The sequence below is a fragment of the Lonchura striata genome, chromosome 9, assembly GCF_046129695.1.
Source record: "Lonchura striata isolate bLonStr1 chromosome 9, bLonStr1.mat, whole genome shotgun sequence".
In the NCBI taxonomy this organism is placed as follows: Eukaryota; Metazoa; Chordata; class Aves; order Passeriformes; family Estrildidae; genus Lonchura; species Lonchura striata.
In genome coordinates this window covers 9109730-9132092 of record NC_134611.1, presented here as the reverse complement: position 1 = coordinate 9132092, position 22363 = coordinate 9109730, and the positions used below count along the sequence as shown (strand labels likewise).

Below are 22363 nucleotides of genomic sequence, written 5' to 3'. Positions count from 1 at the left end.
CATCTGTTTCAGTAAGGGTCTTATATCATTGTTGTTTCAAACATGTGGAAAGCTTAATGGAAGTCATTAACTTTTATTTTAGTTTGGCCATATTGTCATCATGGTGGGCAGATGCAGAGATGGTGTTATTCCCAAGATCCTCTTTTTGGAACACTGCTCTTGTTTACATCTTCTTGATCAGAAGAGAACAATGGTTTTTACTTATTTTTAAAGCTCTGTTTTGCAAATTAAAAAAGCCCCTAACAACCTTTGAAAATGTAATTAAATATATTCTTTTTAGTCTTTTAACTGTTTAAAACCTTTTAACAAGTTTCTTTCTTTTGTCTAAACTACATTTGAAGCTTTTGCACTCACAACTCTATGGGTTATTGTTCAGCTGAAGGAATGAAAAGAATTTCATTAGATGTGTTTTATGTTTCTTGATTAAAAATGTCACCCGAGGCTCAGTGACTTTGTTTTACGTTAAATGACGGCTGAGTGCTTTGATCATCACTTTATTAGTGGTTTAATGAATATTAAAAAAACAAAGCACTGTATTAAAAGTTAAGCTCTCATATAAGGAAACCGAATCCCTTTTCCAAGAACTACAGTATTTCTTACTCAATCATTTCCTTCTAGATTAAGGTTTTCTCCAATTCCCCTTTAACCTGCTACAGACTAAGTTACAGGAAAGCACAACAATTATATTGGAATAAGATCGAAGCGAGAGCAAAAAAGAGAGAAGAGCAGTTATGTTTCTATTCAAACAAATATAATCCAGACTTACCATGCACTTGTTTGGTTTTTCTCCAGAGTGAACCCTCATATGAATCAGCAGTTTGTAACGAGCATTGAAGGGTTTATAGCGGCGGACACAGCCTGCCCAGAAGCAAGTGAAGTCCTCTCCTTTCCTCTGGTCAATGTGAGTCTTTTCTATGTGTCTGACCAGTTCGTCTTGTTGGTCGTAAGTGGCACTGCAGTCAATCCACTGACAGACCTGCTTGCCACTGCTGAGGTCCTGCTCATCGCCGTCGCTGGGCTGCAGGGACTTGGGAGACATGGAGCTGTTGAGGTGAGGCAACGGCCCTGGGGTCTGGCTGAGCTGCTGGTGGAGGTGGTAAGGGGGAGGCAGCCCCTGGTGATGGCGAAAAAGATCAGCAGTGGAGGAATAATCGTCAGCCGGTTCTTGTTTTAAGAAACTCACCTTCTGGGTGCTGTGAGAGGAGTTCTGGTGAGGAAGGCTCGTACCATTCATCATAAGACTGAGGCTGCCATTCTCCTCAACTTGCTGCATTTGTATCTGCTCACACTCACCTCTGTCACATTCAGTGGAAAGAGGTACAAGACATGCTGGAGGGGAGGGAATACTGCAAGGGTTTGCAGGCTGAGAGCAAGAGTGGGGCTGAGAGGATTTTTGAGCACTGTGATGACTGATCTCCACAGGATGAGAGGAAATGCCAGCTGAGTTAGCTCGCAGTCCATTCACACAGGTGACCCGTGACGTCTGCGACGTGCGGATGATCGCTGTAATATCGATTCCTTCGGCTGAAGACGGCACAACAGAGATGCATCTCTTCTTCAGGCTGCTCGTTTGTAGCCTGGCCGAGTGCTGAGGGGTGCCAAGTGACAAAGGACCCAGGGAGGAGCTGTGTTCATTATTAAACAAGTAGGATGAAAGTGAATTTGTAAAGCTATTATTCATTAGGTCTAGTTCAGGATGCAGACTACTGGAGGCTCTCAGCTCCATCCCATCTGTAATCCTCCTATGTGTGGAAGCCTCAGACAGAACCTTATAATCACTGGGGCATTCTTGTTTAATGTGCTGAGCCGGGTGACTTCCATTCAGGCATGGAGCAGCAGAATCTACTGAGTCTTGAAACCTGGGTGACCTGCAATACAGTTTTCATTAAGCATCAGTAACCACCACAGGGTTTATGATTTTTGTACAAGACACAACACTTGTTAAGCCCTGCAGAATGGAAACACTTGCTCTCTGCTGGATGTTGCCTGCCTAATGCAGCAATTACACCGAAAAAATCTGCAATGCTTCCTCTCCAATCTGTGTAAAGACAGCATCATTTTACACAGCATTAATTTGACACACTGAGTATCATACGGAACAGAGAATCTTCACTGCTACAGGCAGTTCATCAATCATGATCAAGGCTTTCAGTGCATAATAGATTGGGCAAAACAATAGCTGAGAATTAAGTTTGAGAACTTTGGGCATTTTTGAATTATTCAAATATTGTCATTTTTCTCAGAGCATACTGGGAAAATGCCTTGGCATTCTTGTTGACACAAAAAAGGCTAGCTGAGCTTTGCTTACATGTCAGAGACATGCCTTCCTTCACTAAATTAAAAAAGAAGCCAGGTCACTGAAGAAGAAAGGAATACAGCAAAAGAGCTGCTTGCTTTCAACCAGCACTCCAGAATCAATGAGAGATCAGTTGAGTATTTACTTCCACAAAATAAAAAGTTCACAGCCAGTAAATTTTAAATGGCAGCCTATGTACTCCCATCTCCATTTTTCATAATAAAAAGTGCATGGGACTGTAAATCACAGTGTGTTTTGCAGAAGTGATTTTTTATCATTTTTGAAGTGTGTTGAATCCATTCATTGAGAAAGCAGAACCTTGAGGGACTCCACAAAAGACTTTTCAGAAAAGCACTGCATTAAGAAACATTTCCTCCTAACATTTTCTTCCAAGCAGTTAGCAACTGGTTTATGGCTTAAAATAAAACATTTTATCTCAGCTATAAACATTTACTGTGGATGATCCAACAGTGTGCTTTTTCTTAGTAGCAGAGGGTGTTCCTTACATATCCCTAAAGCATGGGAGGGTTTAACCTATGGCTTCATTGTGCCAGACCAAGGAGAGGAAACAGTACATCTGTGTGCAGGAAAGCTGTACCTGAGCTAATAAACCCTCCAGAGAAGTGCCCCAAGGCTCTTAAGCTGACATGTTCCACTTAAATGAATTTTATACTTTTATGATGCTAGCATCACAAAAGCTGAAGAAAACACAGCCATTTGGCAGCTTATGTGTGACACCACAGCTAAGGCAGGTCTGACACATTTTAAAGCATGAAACACATGCACATGAAAGTAATTTGGACATTCAGACACTAAACTATGAACCTGCTGAACAAACTCCATTTATTTTACACTTTAGATGATTTTATCACTGTTATTTCCATTAATCCATCACTAATATTAAGATGCGAAGCTGGGATAATTTCTAAAACTTCCTTGGTAATAGCTCTCAAAAGAACAAAAAGGGGTGGGAAAAAATAACAACAACCAAAAACTTAAAAAATACTTCCTTCCCATGAAATTAAGGTTGTCAAAAATTAGCACCTGTCTGAGGTATACAACTAGGAACACTGCATTAACTACTGACAGGTTTCTAAGTTCCAATAAGGCTTAACATAAAAAAACCCTTTAAGATAATGAGAGATGTTAAACTCCCCACCATTCACTGAGACAGAACAATCAGATAATTCGTTTTCCACCAGAAAGTCTAAAACAGGACATTAAAAAATTTTAGAGGTTTTTCTATAAACCATTGTTTATAATTTCTCCCTTTAGGTTTGCACAGTTGGTCTCAGGATAAACGTAAAGCACCTGTTTCTGCAGATGGCAAATTTATATTTTAAAAAACCAAACCAAACAGAATTCATACATTACTTTTTAACATTTACAGAACCATATGTCTGCAAAATATGCAGCATAAGTATACTTTTATTGCACATGTTTGGGAAACCCTGCTCTGTTTGCTCAGTGAAAGTGGTGTTTTAAACTCATTCTGAGAAAGGCTTTACAGCATGCCATGCCAGGCACAGCATTTCCTATTACTTGGTTTCTGCTGTACAAAAACTGTTCTAAATAATTCAGTTTGTATCACAGTTTAGTAGTCCCAAAGCCTCAGGCTAAAGTAAACTCAACTCATTTCCTACATCATATAAAGCTAACCCAAGCCTTACATTTCAGCCTGTGATAATTGGCGTTGTATTATTAAGCTTTATGTAAAGCTCCCATCTTGCCAGAAATCCATGAGAGAAGTTTGTTTTGTGATTAAGCTGGAGTCAGTGCAGAGTACCTGCAGGATGGATACAAACATCCCTGCCCTGAGAAACTCTAGGTTTCCAAAATCCTCAGGAACTGTGACCTTTTCAGCACAAGATCTTACTCAGAGTCAAGACTGTATTGGTATGATGTTACAGTTCAGATTCTGTGACACACAAAAGAGTTTTGAACCACAAGGCAAGCTGGAATGCCTTATTTCAAAAGCAAATGAGATGAGGGCACTAAAGTAATGCTTCCTATTGCCACAGATGAGTCTTACTCATTCTCTGTCTACAAAGTGATAAGCACAGGCTGCTTGTGCAGGTCAGAACCAAGTCCTCTCCAGGATCTGTAGTCTTCCCATGTTAGTTAACTCTACTGGGAGAAATATGACATCTTTTCAATTTCCTGATGTTTGAATGTTGGGGTACCTGATGTCAAGGTTCATTAATACAAAATTCCTGTACTCCTGGCAGAGCTCTGCCATCACTCTTCTAGGGAAAGCCCTGCTCATTCCTCCCTGTCCTGGGGGTGTTGAAGGGAGAAGGGGCACAGAAACAAAACCAATGCAGGAGTAACATAAGGTGTCTAGCAGCCAGCTTGCAGGGTGGCTTCCCTTATACCCATTGACTCTTTGCCCCTGGCATCTTGTTCTTACAGCCATTGAGCAGATTCCAGGCCTGGTACCCACAGGATTTCACAATCTCTGGACAGTAGCCAAATATAAATGCATATGAAATAAACAGGTAAGTTGAGAGGGACGAAGGAGAGCAGGGCAGGGACCACCGCAGATACACAGATCAGCATGAACAGCTGTAGGGGGGCTTCCAGATAAGCAACCCTGGAAAGACAGTGGGGTCAGCAAAAGAATATACTCCACAGACCTCCCTTCAAAGGAAGCATCCATGCACCAGGGATGGACAGTCTAAGGAACAAAATTGCCTCTTAAGCTCATGAAAGTGGAGTGTAAGGCCTTTGAAGAGTAACAGCAGCCTCTCAGAGGATACTGAGGCAGTGTTTCCTAAGAGACTCCCTTACGTGGTAATTGGAGCCAGAGCACGAGGCCAGTAGCACCATGCCAGAAGCGCAGCAGTTCCCAACTGCCCTCAGAGGAAAAGATGACTGTATCTGAAATCTCCGGATTATTTACAAAACATACATGCCTTCAACTGCCACTGGAAATGAGCACCCGGTGATAACTGACAGTTTTAAGAAGCTGGAGGGGATTGTTCTGCTGCACATCCAGGGACCCCATGCAACACTATCCGAGCGCTCTGATGTCTTCCCTGGGTTTTACACGCCGAGCACGGAGCGCAGTGTGGGCGGGTTTGCCGTAGCTGATAATGGATTATTTGACAAGAGGCCAACATTAGCTGTGTGCTGCCTCCAGTTGTGGTGAAGAAGGTATTGGGACTTTTCCAGTCCCACACACATTGCATTCACAGATAGAATGTAGCAGCAATTATGCTGCACAGCTTAAATGTTATTAACTGAGTGGGGAAAAGGGGCCAGGAAGAAGAGGGATCATGGTTCTTGGACTAAAGCAGTCATCCCTAGAATACAGTTTCCAAGGGAGAACAATTTCAGGGAGAAGCTGAAGGGGATAACAAGTTTCAATGCATTCAAGCAAAAAAAAAGGACAAAGACAATCAAAACCACAAACCCTAAAATAAGATTTTTGATTGCTAGGGAAGGTACACCCTGGTTTGTTTGGTTTTTCCTTGGATGTTCCATAACCTAGAAATGCAAAGTGGTTCAAAGTTCTAGCCAGAGATAATGTTTGAATTTATGCCTCCCTTTATTTCTGTGCTGGCCATTAGAGCTGGGCAGAACAAGCAAAGAGAGTTTGCCCTGATGTCCATGTGCTCCAATATCTGACAATTCCAGCCCTACTCCTCTCATCCATTTTCTGATGAAGGCTGAGATCTGGGGAGGCACAGAGCACCCTTGGCTCCCACTGACTTCACTCCTCTCCTGGGCCTCACTCCCAGCTCAGTCACTTCTGAGTCACTCATTCTGTTTTCAGTTCTTCAGGGAAAGACCGTGTTTTCTGTTGCTTGCTTGTCAAGAATCTTCAGCATCACAAACAACACAAAAAGAAACTGTCTGAAATGTTGTCCACCTTCTCTCAAATGCCGAGGTTTTGGCCCTGTGCCATGTGTCTCATGAAAAGCACTGTGATACAAGGAGACACTGTGTCTGTGAGGATCACAGAGCAGAGCTGGGCATTGGCTTCATCTTGCAAATCCCATGCACACAAATGCACTATTAGCTAGGTGGGCACAGAAGCAGAGCATGACCAATGGGATACAAAACAATCTGTAATGTCCTTCAGGATATTCTCCAAACATTTCCAAACTGAGAGGCAGCAGAGCTTCAAGGCTTTAGACCATGCCACAAAGCAGAGGGAGGGAATCAGGGCTATCACCTACTACTTTCTCATGTTATGCAGTCAACAATCCTTTATGTTGTTCTGGGAATCCTCTTCCAAATAGGGGCTGGAAGGGGTTCATATTTCTGAGGATGGGTACTGTGAAGCCAGGTATGAAGGTATCTGTCATTTCATCATTATAAAATTTACAAAAAGGTTCAAAAAGATCTAAGCAGAGTATTCTCTTCCTCCTTTTGTTTGCTCCTGCCCTAATTATCTTTGTTTCATAATTGTCCTCACTGACAGAATGAGAAAAAAAAGGTTGATAACTGCCAGTCCCACGTTGAACCATAAAGAAACCAGGAGCAAGCAGATTTACATCCAGCTGCAAAGACATCTACTAATCCTTGTGGCAATAGTGGATTATTTTGTTGTGGCATGGATGTTATTTATCCTTTTCAAACAAACAAGTAAACAAACATACAAAAAAGTCTTTCCACTTGCTTGCCACACCATGGTGCCTCCTCCTCCTCCTGAAAACACAGATGTTCTTAACCCACCAGAAAACTGAAAAGGGGAAGAAAAGGCATGAATATGTATAATAAAATCAGGAACGTCCAATTTTCAAGACCAAGCTGTAGGCCGTATTTCCCCTTGCTATGACTATGGAAACTTCAGCCTGATAGGTCCATCCACAGAGTGCCAAATATTCCAACTACCTAAGATAAAGGCTGCAACTTTATTAAGGTTTTTCTTTTCTACAGCTCTTCAAAAAGGTCAAGATTATTCCTATTACATCCATTGTCAAAAAGCAACATAATTAAAATAGATGGATAGATTTTAATTTGTAGCAGGTTTCTATTCACAATGGATGTCTGTTTAGGGTACTTGTTTAAAATCTGGTAATGTTAAATTTGTAACAACAACAAAAAATAATGCAGTTCTGTGTTTTCATATAATTAATTTACAGCAAATGTTTAAATAGAGATTCTGTTCATAGTATATCCAACTACAGTGTATATATCAAAACCAGAGACCAGATTTTCACATTATGGCCTTAAAAGCAACAACCAAGGATGTGGCTGTATGGGAACTCTGCAAATACTTCATTAAGGGAAATGCTGTAGAAATAGAAGTGGCACTGGCTTCCTGTAGGTTTGATGGTGGCATGCCAAATCACCGTGTGGGGGACACTAGATTGGGTGTAAGTATCATGCCTGCCTCCCAGGCAGTAATTTGGTGACACCATGGCATTGGGGTGGAGCCAAGGGAAGGAGCTGGTAACACCTGGAGTGGTACCTGAGATCCGAGTGCGCCAAGTTGAGCTGGCCCACGTGCAGCAGCCTCTCCCGGGACAGCACGTGGTCTCGCGCCAGGGAGTTCCCCGTGTGCAGGAACAGACCCTGCCTGCACACAGGCACCGAGCCACTCGTCATCTCCATGTCCATCATGTTCTTCTTCTCAGAGATCAAACTGCAGTGACTGTAGCCACCGTTCACTGTCAAAAAAAAAACGTAAAAAAAAGATAAGGCTTTGACTAAGAATTCTCTCCACTGACAACTTTGTAAACTCATTTTGGATTTGCTTGCAAAATTCTCAAATTTACAACAAGGCAGTGGAAATGAAAAGTTTCACACAGAAGCAAAAATTAATTGCCAAGGAATTTGGATCTGTGGTTGTTTATTTCTCATTGTACAGAAATGAAGCATCTTCTGGCCTGCACAGTCAATTGTATTTGGTGGGTTTGGACTGAGGTATTCAAGACCACTTTGGATGCCTTTCAGCTTCTAGTGGGTCTTTCTGACTATCAGCTCTGCCCTGCTTGTAACCATGATATAAATTATCCTTATATCCTCTGGAGTCTACAGCTCCATCAGGCTTTATTCCATTCCTATTCTGGCTTTATCGTATCATAACTTAACTCACTTCAGGGTCAATACCTACCTTAGCAGGACTTCTGACTGTTAACTGGGGTAGATGAATCACATTTGAAGGGTATCTAAATACACTGTTGAACACTGTGAATAAGTTTTTAAAGGCCACACCACTAAGAAAAGACGGTAAATCAATCATACTACAATACCCAATTCACAGTTCCTCTCTTTCCAACAGCAGAATTACCTGGAATACAGTCAAGATGTATCTTCCCTCCAAAACACTGTAGATCCTTTTTAAGTGTTTAAGATTTATACCGGACTTGTAATAAAACACTTTCTTTCATTCCCCAAATGACACAAGTCTGAAATTCATTAGGGCTTTCTAAATATGTACTTTACCAATTTTATGATATTATCAAAACATAGAAACTTGAAGCTTCCACCAAAGCTCAGCCATACCAACTGTAGCGCACACTGATACCCGTTTGTGTGAAGACAGAGATTTCCTAGAATAACATGAACACTATCCCTGTGCTGTCAAAAATAATTATCTTCCCTTGTAGCTGTCAAATCAGAGAACACATTTGCTCCCTGCAAAGGAACAGAACACTTATGCTAAATCCATGAAATTCTGTGTTTCAGCCAATCCCTTTGCCTTCTCAAAGTACCTTACAGATTAATTAGTAAGAGCTAAAAATTTCTTGCGCAACAGTGCCCTGAATGCAGTTGCACTTGCATCAAAGCCTCTGAAATGTGCTTGCCACATGTGAGCTGGAACAACGATGGACAAGGAACAACCAGCAGCTCATGGGTTTTTTCCCCCAAAGCAACTAAAAAAAGAACTGTGAGATTATCTCCAAACACAGACAACCCAAGTGTTCAAGTGTCCAAGCACATGTGAAAGCAAATTCATTACCTCTGAAAAAAAGGGAAAAAATCCACTTTACACCACTTTAACTGAGAACAGAATCTGGCCCTTTGACAACTGGCTGTTCTATATTAATAATAATAATATTAATATCACTGGCTGGCACACAAGATTTAAGTACTTTCCATGTCTGGAACCAGATCTCTGCTTTCACTGGTATTGAGGGGCCTTTAACCTATATTCGGTAACTTACCAGTAACAGATGAAAAGAGCACACACTCCCATGCCTTGGACCAGAGGGTTCACCCTGTTGCCCTATACCACAGCCATTCCATAAATCCATATAAAAAAATGAATCCTAATTTACAGAGAGTAAATCTAATAAAAGCAGAATGGTTTCCAGAAGGATCTCATAGAAGTGGAATCCATCAAGGTAACTTTTGTCTTTTTGCGTCCTGCAGTTTTGATTTATATCTTCACATTTAAGTGTTCACAAGGGAACAGAAGGAGTTGATACAGTAGTGTGCAAAGGCTGCAATCAGGCAATTCCTTCCATATGAGTATTCAAGTTAGTTCAGTTTTGGATATCTTGCTTCTTTCACTTCGGGGCAACTGACTTTGGGAGAGTTTTTTCTTGATTTATCCAGATTAAGTCATGTGACAATTGGTCCCATGGACTGTGAAGAGGCTACACACCTTGGGAAGGACAGCTCAGACTGCTCAGGACCTGTACAGTCAGCCCTACATTTTTCTTGTTAGGGGTAAATTCTCCTAGAAGGAAACAAAACATTTCCTTACCTGTCTGTCCAACAATGAGATCAACATTTAAAACACCCACTAAAAGGCAATAGCTCTCTTTCTTCCCTAGGGAACACCTTGTTTACCATTAAGGAAGGCTTCACCCTTACTGACAAAATTAGCTATTAAGGCTAAGAAGATAAGAGAAGAAAACTTACCAAAAGGGTAATTATTCAACAATAAACACATGTTGCAGTGCTTTGGAGTTTACCTAATTAAGACCAATGAACAAATAACTGAAAGATGTCTAATTGAAATGACTCACATTCGAAATAGAGACAGAGTTGAAATATTTGCCTAACATACTAGATATCCCCAGAGAGTTGTGGGTTTTGTGGCAAAGCCCAAACTAGGTCATTTGCCTTTTTTTTTTCCTTACTGTTCATTCTATTTAATTACTTCTTGTTAAAAAAAAAAAATTGCCATTCTTGGTTTTGTTTGGATGTGATGTCCAAAATTTACCACGACAACACTGAGAAATGGAACGCTGTTACTGGCAGCTGGATGAGTCACGTGAGACAAGTGAAAGACCAAACACTACCAGATTTTCTCATACAAGTGAAAATCATCCACGATGGAAGAGGCCACATCCCTCATATCCCTCCAATGAGAGGAAATTATTAACTCGGAAGCTGCCATTGTAACAAAGCCATGGGAGAGAAGGTGCCGTACCCAAACTCAGCACCTCATTCCATAAGATGAGTCCTGAATAATCCACAGCCCTGAATGTTTGGCGTGACTGCCACAACTCCTACAAAGTCAGTAATTTAAGCCCATACAGTGAGATACAATATTGCACTGCTGACTGAAAGCTCTAATGAACAAACTGAGTGCTTCAAAACACAGAATCTTCAAAGTGATTCATGAAATAGGCCATTTTTGACATTTTCAACAATAACAACAAAATCAACACTTTGCCGAAGTTTTTTATGCCTGTCATGCCATTCTCTATGGTGAATGGGAGGAATTGTCTTAATCCTGTGACCCCAAGCCTCAGGGGCAGAAAAGCAGCAAAGGAAAAGAAAGCAAAGGATGGAAAATAGATATTAGAGCTGTTCTTATACCCCTTACAAGGCAGGCCCAACTGTGTGACTGTGGCAACAGAATTTCTATGCCTTGTGAAAAAACATGGCTTCTCATTTATTTCAGTGACCCACTATTAGCAGGAATATGAATCTGGGTCTAAATTTTTCTATTATGGACACAACTTAAGAGAAGGAAAAATATTTTAGAAGTAGCTGGAGTGATTAGCCACAGACACCATTAGAGTCTTAGCAGACTTCACCCAAGTGTAAAACTGGTATTTTCAGACAGATCTTAGAATGAGACATCCTAAACAAGGACTTCCATATCAAAAAAGAAGGAATGCTCAGATTTTTTCTTGGCCAGTTTCTTCACAGTCATTTGCACCATCTCATACACAATAAACCTCTAGACATTTGGGCTTTTCACTCCTTCACAAATTCTGCACTCTGAGTCTCTTTTGTTGCTGTTTGCCATTCTTTGAGGACTGAAACAGTTAACAGTAGCAGCACTAAATTTTTACTGCTGCATTCAAGAGTTCCTATGCCAAAGAGGAACAAAGCAGCTCACACCACACCCCAAGTTCATTGTGGATCTCTCTATCAGTTATAACCTGTTCACATTTTAAGGTCCATTTCATACAGCTGATAGAGACATGGCTCTATTTATTTATAATGCTTATACACTACTTTAATAAAACCACGGTGAAAGCCAAAACATTCTTTATCACAGAGCAGACCATACTATACAGTGAAAGTTAAGTGAAGACCAAAATTGTCCTACATTGGTGTTTCAAAACAGGAGTAGCAGATCCTCTGCCTATTTCCAAATAGATACAGATGACAACAATCTATAAAGGATTAGGATTAAAAGCAGTAGCATTAATAAGATTAGAATAAAAAAGAAGGGTCTCTTTCCTCCAAGTTTTTATGAACCATGCAATAAAATCCTACAACAGAAATACTTATTTCTTTACTTTCACATTGATGTATGAGTGAAGACAGAAGGGCTAAGAAAATCCTTGTAAACTAAAACAACCCAGATAGAGAAATAATTTGTCGAGTATCAATCTTGAAAACTTATGGAAGATAAATACAAGCCATGTGTGTCTTTCTAGTAAATTCTGGGCCCTAAGTGTTGGCTACATCCATATTTGTTATTTCATGTTCAATTTATTTTTAAAACTAGTTATTTGGATTGCATTATATTTCTGTTCTGGGGAATTTATTTTTGCAGACTACACACAGTATTTTAGGAGAGCGAATGTGTACGGTCAGCACTACTGAATAAAGCAACATATATCAGTCCAGCTTAACACAATTTGAAAACAGTTCAGTAGTTTGCAGATCTGTAACCTTTTCACTTTCAAGCATGTGGATAGATTTGGCTCCCATATTTGACTTTACCATGATCTTTTAAAGGCAGCAAAGAACACATCATAATCTACTACACCTTTCATTGCTAAATCAGCTGCAATGTTACAAAGTTTAGATTTCCATCTGAGACCTGCACAACACTTTTTAAACTTAGCAAGTACAGCCAAGATTCAAGAAACACACGCCATGAGCTTTAGTTCCAGTGACCTCACAGCCTCAGCTGATGTTCTGAGTTAGACTCTAGGTGTGTAAGGACAGAACTGTTCTAGCCAATAGTGAATAGATTCTCAGAAGAATAGAGAAATACACTGTCTACTATCAAAAGGAGTCTTTCCCTACAAGCAGGTTTGAAACTCAACATTCTTGGCTTCTATTTAGATCACAGACCTTTAAATTATACACGCAGAGGTAAAAGCAGACTGAACATGACCATTGGCCCCTTTTGTAACAATTAGGACAAAACCTTTCATAACTGGATGAAACACAGGTCTTGTCATTACATTCATTGTTACAGAGTCTCTTCGGCTTCGAAGCACCCTTTTCCTGTTGCCAGGCAATTTGAAAAATATTGTTCTCAGCACATCTGGCCTTTTTTGTGGTCAGTTATCTTTCCTCAATATTTGGATTTTAGTAATGGGGGAAAAGACATTAAAAAATATATGTTTTAAGAAAAAAATTAAACTCAACAAACATTATTTTAATTAAAAGGAAATCCCCAAACCGTCCTAATGGGCACTTGGAGAATATAAGCTCAATGTAATGAAAGTTGATGTGTTACTTTTTCTTTTTTTTTTTTTTTTTCCAAGAAGACCAAGTTTGGAATAGGTTTAATTCTCAGTATTTCTGATAGGTGGGATATCAACACCCCCCAAATAAATGCCTCTGTGCTTTTGGTGTGAGCTTTAAGACAACTATAACTGTCTAGGGTAATGTACACTCTCACTACCTTGGCCCCTTGGTTTGTCTTTTTTGTTGCTCTAAAAGGACACACCAGGGTTTTCACAGCACCCTGTCATTAGAGCTTGTAGGCTGAAAGAAATCCAGCAACTTTTTCAAGACAGAAGGTCACACACTTTGAGATGAGGTCCTTGAGTTGTTCCCCTTGTAAAGATGCTTTCATAATTGATTATGTGATTCCATTGGGAATCAGGATCTTTCCATACATGCACAGAATGAGAAAATCTATTCCTTTTCTTCTGTCCTCTAAGTCATTTAATTCCCTAAAAGCCAGAGCATGCCTGCTATAACTGCATGTGGGTTATTGCTTTCCCATTTACTTACTAAGCCCTGAACTTTTAAACTCCCAGATCTCCACTCCCCAATATTTTACTTAGCCCATTTAGTCTCTCTTTTCCATGGAAGTTCCAGCCAGCAGACCATGTAAAGACTCCACAGGGGTATAGGCTCTCCCAAACATTTGAAACACAAGGATGTGCAGGGAATGAAAGCTGGGGTTTTGCCATATGGCACCTTGCATATGTCTTATATAAACATATTCCAAGAAGGAATTTCATGTCTGCCTGGCTCAGCAGTACACTAAATATATTCAAAAGGAAAAAAAAAACAACACAACAAAAATATTTCCATCAAGATGTTGGGCTCAAATTTTTAGGAGCCTGAAGTGTCACTAAGTCAGTAAGAGCCACAAAGACAGAATCACCTGGGGTTACATAGAAAAATAAACCTTGAAAAATGGAGGAAACTGGTAACTAGAAAACATTTTGTTCTTTTCAATCCAAGCTGGGTGCAGGAAAAGGTCTGGTAGGATGTGGATGTGCATTTAGTCTTGTGAATGTAATTCTGATACATATTTTTGGAAACCAGTCTACTCACAGGCAAAGGAGACAGAAAATCAGTCATAATAGGAATCAAAATGTACTGGAGCCTACAAAGAACCTGCCATGTTGCTATATGATAGAAATGCTCCAACAGGCACTCCAGGGAATTCAGTGGAGGGGAGTCAGTAAACCTGCACATCACTGCCAGCTATGGATTGTCTCCCATTTGCTGGTCCTCCAAGAAGTGTGAATTAGGTTCCTTTCCTGTGAGACACTTCAAGGATCTCTCCTTTCCATTGCTATCTTTGCTGTAAGCTCACTTGTTAGAAGAGCTTCCACACATTGTTTTCTGGTCCTTTAGGTATCAGGGATGAAAAACTACAGCCAAAATGCATTTGGTTGCTGAAGATTACTCATTCTCCTATAACACTTGCATTGGCTCCTCCATGCTCTTAGCAAAAAGGAGATATCCTCACACATACAACCTCCACCAAGACTCACTGGAGACCTCTCACACTTAACAAGGAACCCACATCCCCATCTTTGTACTCTTACACAGAATAACTTTTTACAATGAAAACTCAAATTGCTACCACATAAGAGGCAAACATTCCACCTACACCATCTCCTTGATCATTTAACACTTGATACCTAATACAGTAATGGCCTCTTTGCAGCTTAGAATTAACAATGCCAGAAAGAAAATTCAAGACAAACAAACAGTTTCCACAACATATGTTGAAAAGAGCAACAGTCTACCCCTGCTACTTTTCATTTGCTGTTTTCATTGTTTGACATTTCTTTCTGCCAGGATTTTGGCATTATTTCATGGCTTTATTTGAAATATATTTAACATCAAGTGATTTGCAATGTCATTTTCTATTTTACCAGAACTATGCTTGGGATTAATTCTACTCAAATTGAATTTACCCTTCTGCACTCAGTGCCAATGAATGGGCCTCTTGCAGACTCTCATCTGACTGCAGTTTTAGGGCTGTAGACATATGCAGTGCCTGTTAAACACACAACTTAATGTACCACCAGCAAACACAGTCTGCTGAAGGATAGTGTCAAACAGAAAAGTTCTTGGTGCAATAAATATCTATATGCTATGTAACAAGAAAAAAAAACCTCTACTCTGTGACTTAAATGTAACTAGTTCAGGTGTCTATCCAAAATGGGGCAGCTTTGGACAACAGCTGGGAGAACTGAACATCCTGATTACACCCATCTCTTCCAAATGTCAGATTCTGGGGTTAAGCAAGGCACTCCCACCAGCAACTGCTCTGCTATGGGGTTTTTTAGCAGACTGTGGAACAGGGCAAGAACAAGGCCATTGTGGAAGCTGCTGTGAAGAGGTGAAGGCACAGAGAAGAAAAGCAGAAATATGAGGATGAAGAAAAATTAAAGAATACACAGAAGGCTATAAAAAGGGAAAATATTCTAATTGAAGGGTGCTGTCTTACATGAACACTGAGTAAACAACAATGAGAAGTTTATCCTCTGTGAATTTTCCAGTGATGACAGTGGGCAGTTGCTATGGATTAGGAGGTATGTGAAGTACTCTGTTTTTATTTAGCAATGCTGCCTTCCATAAACTGGGTCGGCACTTTCCACACAAGCCCTGTGAACAAGGTATCTCAGGGATTCCATGAAGCTGGATATGCCAGTGAAGAAACAGATACAGAAGGATCGCTGTAGCCATGAGAAACCCTTTGCCCTGACAAACACATTATGCAATCATGAAAAACAGGGCTGAAAGAGTCTTCAGAATATTATTTACTCTCTCCTGTGTCCCTACATCATAATCTAGCCTCACAAACTTAAGAGGGTGTTTGACCACTCTACTTCACAAGCTCCAGCAATTCCCCAGCATTTCCAGCAAACTATTCAGTCATTTCACTTGACTTAGGAATTCTTTTCTTTATGTCTAACTTAAAAGCCCCTTAGCACAACTTAGTCTGTTACAGATTGTCCTGTCCAAACTGGACACGGAGAGGAGTCTGTTCTCTTGCCCTCCATAGCAACCTTTTATGTTTTTGCAGGCTGTCTCCACTCAGTCTTCTCTCGCCAGTGTTACACAGCTCTCATTATTCAAGTTTTTTCTCATAAATCATGTTTTTCAGAGCTCTGATCTCTTCCCTCTGTCTCTGTTCTGACCTGTCTCCAGCAGTCCTTTTTCTGTACTTTATACACCTTGTTTCTCCACACTTTTTACTATCAGATCCTGTTCTTTAAAGCTGGTAGCAGACCGAGACTTCTTTCCCTGAGAGCCAATGGCAGGCAGATCCAGCAGTTAAATCTTATCTGGATTAATTTCTTTTTTCTTGGGTAAGACAGAGAATAGTGAGATTAATGAACCTTTGGCATGATCCAGTTTCGCTGCTGGTTTTTACTGGTGCATCAAACTGCCCTTTGAAAAATGCCTTGGAACTTAGCAAATGCACATATGCAGAGGCAAAGGTTGCCTCCACCAAGGTCCCCTCATACCAAAACACAATTTAGCAGCATAAAACACTAAACAAAACTCTCAGGAACGTGAACATATTTGCACAACGTCCAGACTCTGGTGTTACGAGAAGTCTCAAAACTCTAATTAGGGTTGACTCCTCAGATGTACAGCACTTTTTCTGCTGACCATCCCTGCCATCAAGAATACATGAAAGGCATGAAGTCATTCTAGCATGCTGATCCAACCCATCCCATGGAACTGAGAGTAATTCATTAATCATATTGTCTCTGAGCCCAGTTCTGTTCCTGTCTGGGTGTCAGTCAGGAGTCTCTGCCACAGGCAGTGAAATGAACAGCACTACAAAACTAGTAAAAGCAAGATCAGAGTTAGGAAGTCTTCCAGAACTGCGTATCCAAAGACGCACACAGAATTCTGACATCTGCATTTTAATAACAGTGCTCAATTCGAGATACAAGGAGTGCAGCCAGGAACTCAGTAAATACTGTTGACTAAACAAAGTGAGCAGAGAGCCATGGACAGAACAAACTTCTACTCAGACTAGATTTGAGAGTCACAGAGGAAGTTCAGCTTGTTACAAGTCTGGGCAAACACTCTGTTCCTTTCCTTTCCTCTTTACCATCACCGTAGCACACTGCTAACCTTGATCATGTGCATTTTTCTATGACTTCCGTGCTGGGAAAAATAGGCCAATTAAGAGCTATGGAGATGAAAATGTTCACTGCACGCGAAGTGTGGCCAAAAGGTGTATGAGGTTCCCTAAGTGTCAGGACCAAGTAAGTTTGTAAGAACTATTTCTAAGTGGGAAACAGACCTCGAGGGTGAAGTGACTGAGTTTGTGAATAGCAAGTATAGCACAGGAATAGTGTGAAACTTCCAAAGACCACACAGTTTACAGGCTGAGCCCAGAAAGAATGCCTGTGTGCCTGGTGCATTGTATTTCCTCTGGGATATCTCCATCTAGTTTAGCCACAGTTTGAGTGCATCTTTTAACAAGACATCAAATCTCATAGTGGAATTTTTAAATGATGGAGAATTGCTTCAGTAGCAGTTTGTTCCATGGCTCTCAGCATGAATTTTAAATAGCTTCAGCTTGTTTGACTTCAGTTCAGACATTGGGACTCACATTTTGACTTTTGTGTGCTAGCTGAAAACACATAACATACCTGGTACTCTCTCTCCCTCTGTAGAGAACTTCAGCCTTGGCTCCTACCTTCACTGATTAACTGTCTGCTTTCTTCATTTTCTTACACTACAGTATATTCTCCAGATCATGAATAGTTTGTGTGAATCTTCTCTTAAACACAGCAAGTTTTTCCAAGGAACCTTGTTAAATTGTCAACACTAGAACAGCACAGCACTAGAACCAATAACATAAGACAGAAGCATTGTTTTGCTACTTCTGCTTCATATGTGCCTAAACACAACTTTTCGAATTCTAATGGTCTTTTAATGGGTCCTTTAGAGGATCTTTAAGAGGTCCTTTCAGACTCTCAGTGTTTTCAAGGAAGGGAAAAGGATGGTTATTCTGGTTTTGTGTGTGTGTGACTTTAATACAAGTGTCTGCTAAAAAACAGAATAAAGTCACCAAATTATACTACTGTGCCTCCAAAGTTAATGACCCAGAATGAGTTCTGCTGTCGATGGGCCTAACTCAATAGGCACCACTGAAAACAATGGAGTCCCCTAGTGTGTGACCAAAAAAGAAATAACAACTTTTTAAGGAATGTAGCAACTGCAGAAGCTCAGTAACCACTTATGAAACTCGGGGGCGGGGAGAGGGGGGAAAACAGCTATTTGAATTTTTTGTTTACAGGCAAAAAGAGCTCCAGCAATAGATAATAGATTCAGTGAATGTGAGGTTTCTGTTATTTTAATGAAGCCTTTCTTAAGTTTGCCTTGTTTGGTTTAGCACTAGTTTTACAGAATAGATCTAAACCCTATGGCTAGGTTGCAAAAAAAAAAAAAAAAAAAAAAAAAAAAAAAAAAAAAGCAGAGAGGGAGTAACTAAAACCATTTAAAAAATAAAGGAGCTGAAAGCTGAATGTGTGTGTCATCTGAGCCCCATGCTAAGCCATGGCCTTTTACAGCTAAAATGATTGCTGACTGAACAGACTACAGCTCACAAAAATCCCTACTTACCTGGCAGAAATCCATGTCATCCTGAGCACGCTGACTACGAAATTAGCTGAGATTAAGGGGGAGGAATGCAACCTCTGGAAGTTCCCAAAAAGAGAAAACCAAGAATTTTTTCCTTCTCACTGTCAGCAAGGCAGCAAGAGGGAAAACATGAGAAGAGCACAGCTCCAAAATCACTCCTTGTGATATGACAGAAGCAAGTCTCATGCATTATTTGCAGATCATCAGAAGCAGCTTTCCAGTAAGCAAAGCAAGGAAAGAAGATGTGAGCATCAGCCAAGCTGGGGCTCCTCACAGCATGCTGCAGGGATGTCTAAACTGGTGGGACTTGCTCCCAAGTCCTGGTGCAAGGGGGGATCCAAGCCTGTCCAGTGGCTGTATCAGCCTGGGCTAGGCTGGCACAACTGCTCTCAGAGTGGTTCACAGGCCAGCCCAGGTCAGGCACTGCATTGTCAGCCACTGGCACTTTCACAGGGGAGATGCTTAGAAAGCACAAAACTCTACTGAACCAGCTCTTGTGCTGCAGAAACCAGACCATACAAGCAAGAGTGGCTTCCCAAAGCTCAAGCCTACATGCCCTGTACGTCAGTGCATTTCCCTCTTCTCAGTCAGTGTGGAAAAGCCAAGTATCCTGTTTCTGTGAAACTGAACCCCAGCCATGTGTATACAGCTAATGACTGGTTACACCACCCATAATGAAGAGTCACGTTTTGCTAACTGCACAGAAAATAAACAAGCTAAAAAAGAAAACAATTACTGGCTTTGCTGGGAATCTCTCTTGACCTTCCTTCTGGACTCAGATCCTTCATAACTGCTATGTACTACAGTCACATGTAGCACCTGCTTCAGGTTTGCTTTCCCTTTAAAGCCATTGATATTTCTCCACTCTCTGCTGCAGAACATCCATCCAGCAGAGGCCAGAGCACTGGAATGACTGCAGTCAGCTCAGGATCATCCATGGCCTCTCTACTCTCACCTGACTGAAGTGCAATCACATCAAAGGACCCATGCCCAGCTTTTTCTTCTGAGACACAGGCAGTGTTTGTCCAAAGCACACAGACACACCATGGCAGAGGTGTGAGGGAACCTTGTGTCCTCCTTCCCCAAGGCACCAGAGAGGGGACCATTCTTTGTACATTCAATGAGAACTTTCTACACCACATCCTGTTATTTATTCATTAATATTGGCAAAGCACAAAGGATTATAATGCAGTTTACTCTGCACAGGAATGACCAAAACTGTGGCTCCTGCCTCAGAAATTTCACAGCCTAAGAGACTGACAGATGCAGGCAGCAGAGCACAAGGGAATAGTGAGGCAATGCTACTCAGCAGAGCAGCAATGGCCTTGGCACAACTGTAGCTAAAGGTGTCTCCATCTTTTGTCTGCATCACAGGCCAAACACAGCACATCCAACCTCTCCAAATGCAGGAGACAATGGTGAGCTCAGGCCTGGTAGTGAGGACCAGCAGTTAATGGCTGGCAGGACAGAAAGTAGGAAAGGGACCTTGGGAAGAGGCAGGGAGAGATCACACACACACCGCCCATGGTCTACCCCTACAAGAGGGAACCTCCCACACTTCCCTCAGCGCTGTCAGTAAAGAAGGGAAGTTCTGCCTAAACATCCTACTGTGCAGTGACCTGCTTCTCTGTAGTCTAAGGCAAGCCCAGTCCACAGCAGAGGTGACATAGTGGCCTGCACAACCCTGCCTGGATGGGCATTGAGCCCATCCCTCTCTTCCAGGGAAGTAGTAGCTAATCAGTTATTTCACTCACAGTTGGACTGGGACATTTTACAGGGAGGAGTGAGGGGGAAGAAAAAAAAAAAAGAGAGAAAGAGAGACTTACACTGACAAGTTGGTGGTGGGTATAATGACCCCAGTCAGAGTCCTTGTGTTCTTCTAAAAAAGTCTCAACAAACCCCAGCATCTGGTAGTTCAGCTGTGGGTTTCCACTGTTTATTTTTCTATTTCAGTGCTCTCATCCCTGTGCCTTGCCTGTGCCTGGCTCTGTTATAAGCATTCCAAGCTACAGAGCATAATTGAAAGAATAAAAACCCCAGGCTCAGCATCAGACACATGCAGAAACAAATGAAACTGCTTAAATCCTTCCTTACACTGATGAGAGCACAGGCAATAATCCCCCAAGACCACATCAATGCAGTCTGAGGCAAGTGTAGACCAGGACTGTCAGCCTCAGCAGGCTCCTCTGAACTGGTGGTTGCACACACCAACACCAGGTTATTCTGCTCTAAGCAGTGGAATCATGACAAACCCTGTCACAGGGAGAAGGTACTCCACTGAACTGTACAGAGGATGGATCCTGCTCATTTCTCTCTTAATTTCAAAGAGCTTAGTTCTTTCTCTGTGTCTCCTCACCTTCACACTCAATCTGGTTTGCAATCTCAATTACAAATCCAAACATAACAATCATGCTGCTTCTACTGACAAGTGTTTGCCTACCAGCATGTAAAATATTCAGTCTCTGGCATTGCTTAATGGATGGTGAATCATCACAGGCAGCTCCCACCAGCTGCACCTTCAGTTTGCCTTCTTTCACTCTTAGTTTGAACAGCCCCTGCCAGGAGGTCTTCATAACAGAGGCTCCACCTCTGACTTGGAACTCATGACCCTCACTCCACCTTCCAGGCCTTTCTGCAGGCTATTCCTAAGGCCTTTCTGATATACCTGCACCGTCCACCCAGCTTCCCTTACCCTGTGGATTTTTTTTTCTAATACATCCTCTCATATCAGCTTTACTCATGCAATATTCCCTTACTTATAATCATCGCGACCAGTGCAGGAAAGAATAAATACACAGGTGACAGTAAGGTGAAAACATGCAAGATGGGGAAAGGCTGATGAAGGGAGTTGTGATAAAAACGAGCCTATGCAGCTGTGATTAAAAGCCACAGGCACTACAGGGGCCCTGGAGCTGTGTGTACTTGGCCAAGATTTCTCTCTTGCCCTCCATCAGAGCTGCACCACTGCTGAAGGTCTCGCCTCGTGCCAAGTTCCATCGTGCTGGACCACACCTCCACCTGCAATGCAATCTCTTCTCTTCCCACTATTCCAGCCCAGGCTGGAGTCAGGAAAGGAGCAGTGCTCAGTGCCTGAAAGAGAGACTGGAGAGAAGCCCCGGGCTGAGGCTCTGCTTGGGCAAAGGGAGAGCAGGAAGTTCTACCAGCCCCAAAGATGCTGAGTCGCTCTGCACTGTGAGATATCTGTGCCAAGCCTGAGGCAGCTGTTAATGTCCCATGTGAAGGAATTCAACTTCTCAGAGTAATTTTTAACAAAATCTTTAGAGAAATGGTCTCTCTTTCAGTTGTGTTCTGCATCTAATCAGCAGGGCCGCTGGAGCTGCTAACTGTAATTGGTAATAATCACAGGAGAATGTTACTCTGTGACAATTCATTTTCTGTAATTATTACTCTATTCTTCCAAGTTACCTAAATGCTGTGCTTACAGCTACAACAAGAACATGCCCATTGCCAGCTCTCAAATTGTTTTCACTTTGAGAGATGTACAATATTGAAAGCAGATGTACCAACTTGAACCTTTTCTTCTGCAACATACTGTAAATGTTTTTAAAATGTGACTCTGGTACAATGCATGTC

At 41.4% G+C, this 22363-nt stretch overlaps 1 protein-coding gene across 1 annotated transcript in view; it reads right to left on the bottom strand.

Annotated features, from left to right (window-relative positions):
- Positions 1-22363, bottom strand: part of GLIS1 (GLIS family zinc finger 1) — a 179542-nt gene that overhangs the window by 89003 nt on the left and 68176 nt on the right. Inside the window, exons 3-4 of the mRNA XM_077785349.1 lie at positions 7719-7917; positions 767-1868 (exon numbers count right to left, since the gene is read on the bottom strand). Of these exons, the coding sequence (XP_077641475.1) occupies positions 767-1868; positions 7719-7917 (1301 nt within the window). The remainder of the gene's footprint in view (positions 1-766; positions 1869-7718; positions 7918-22363) is intronic.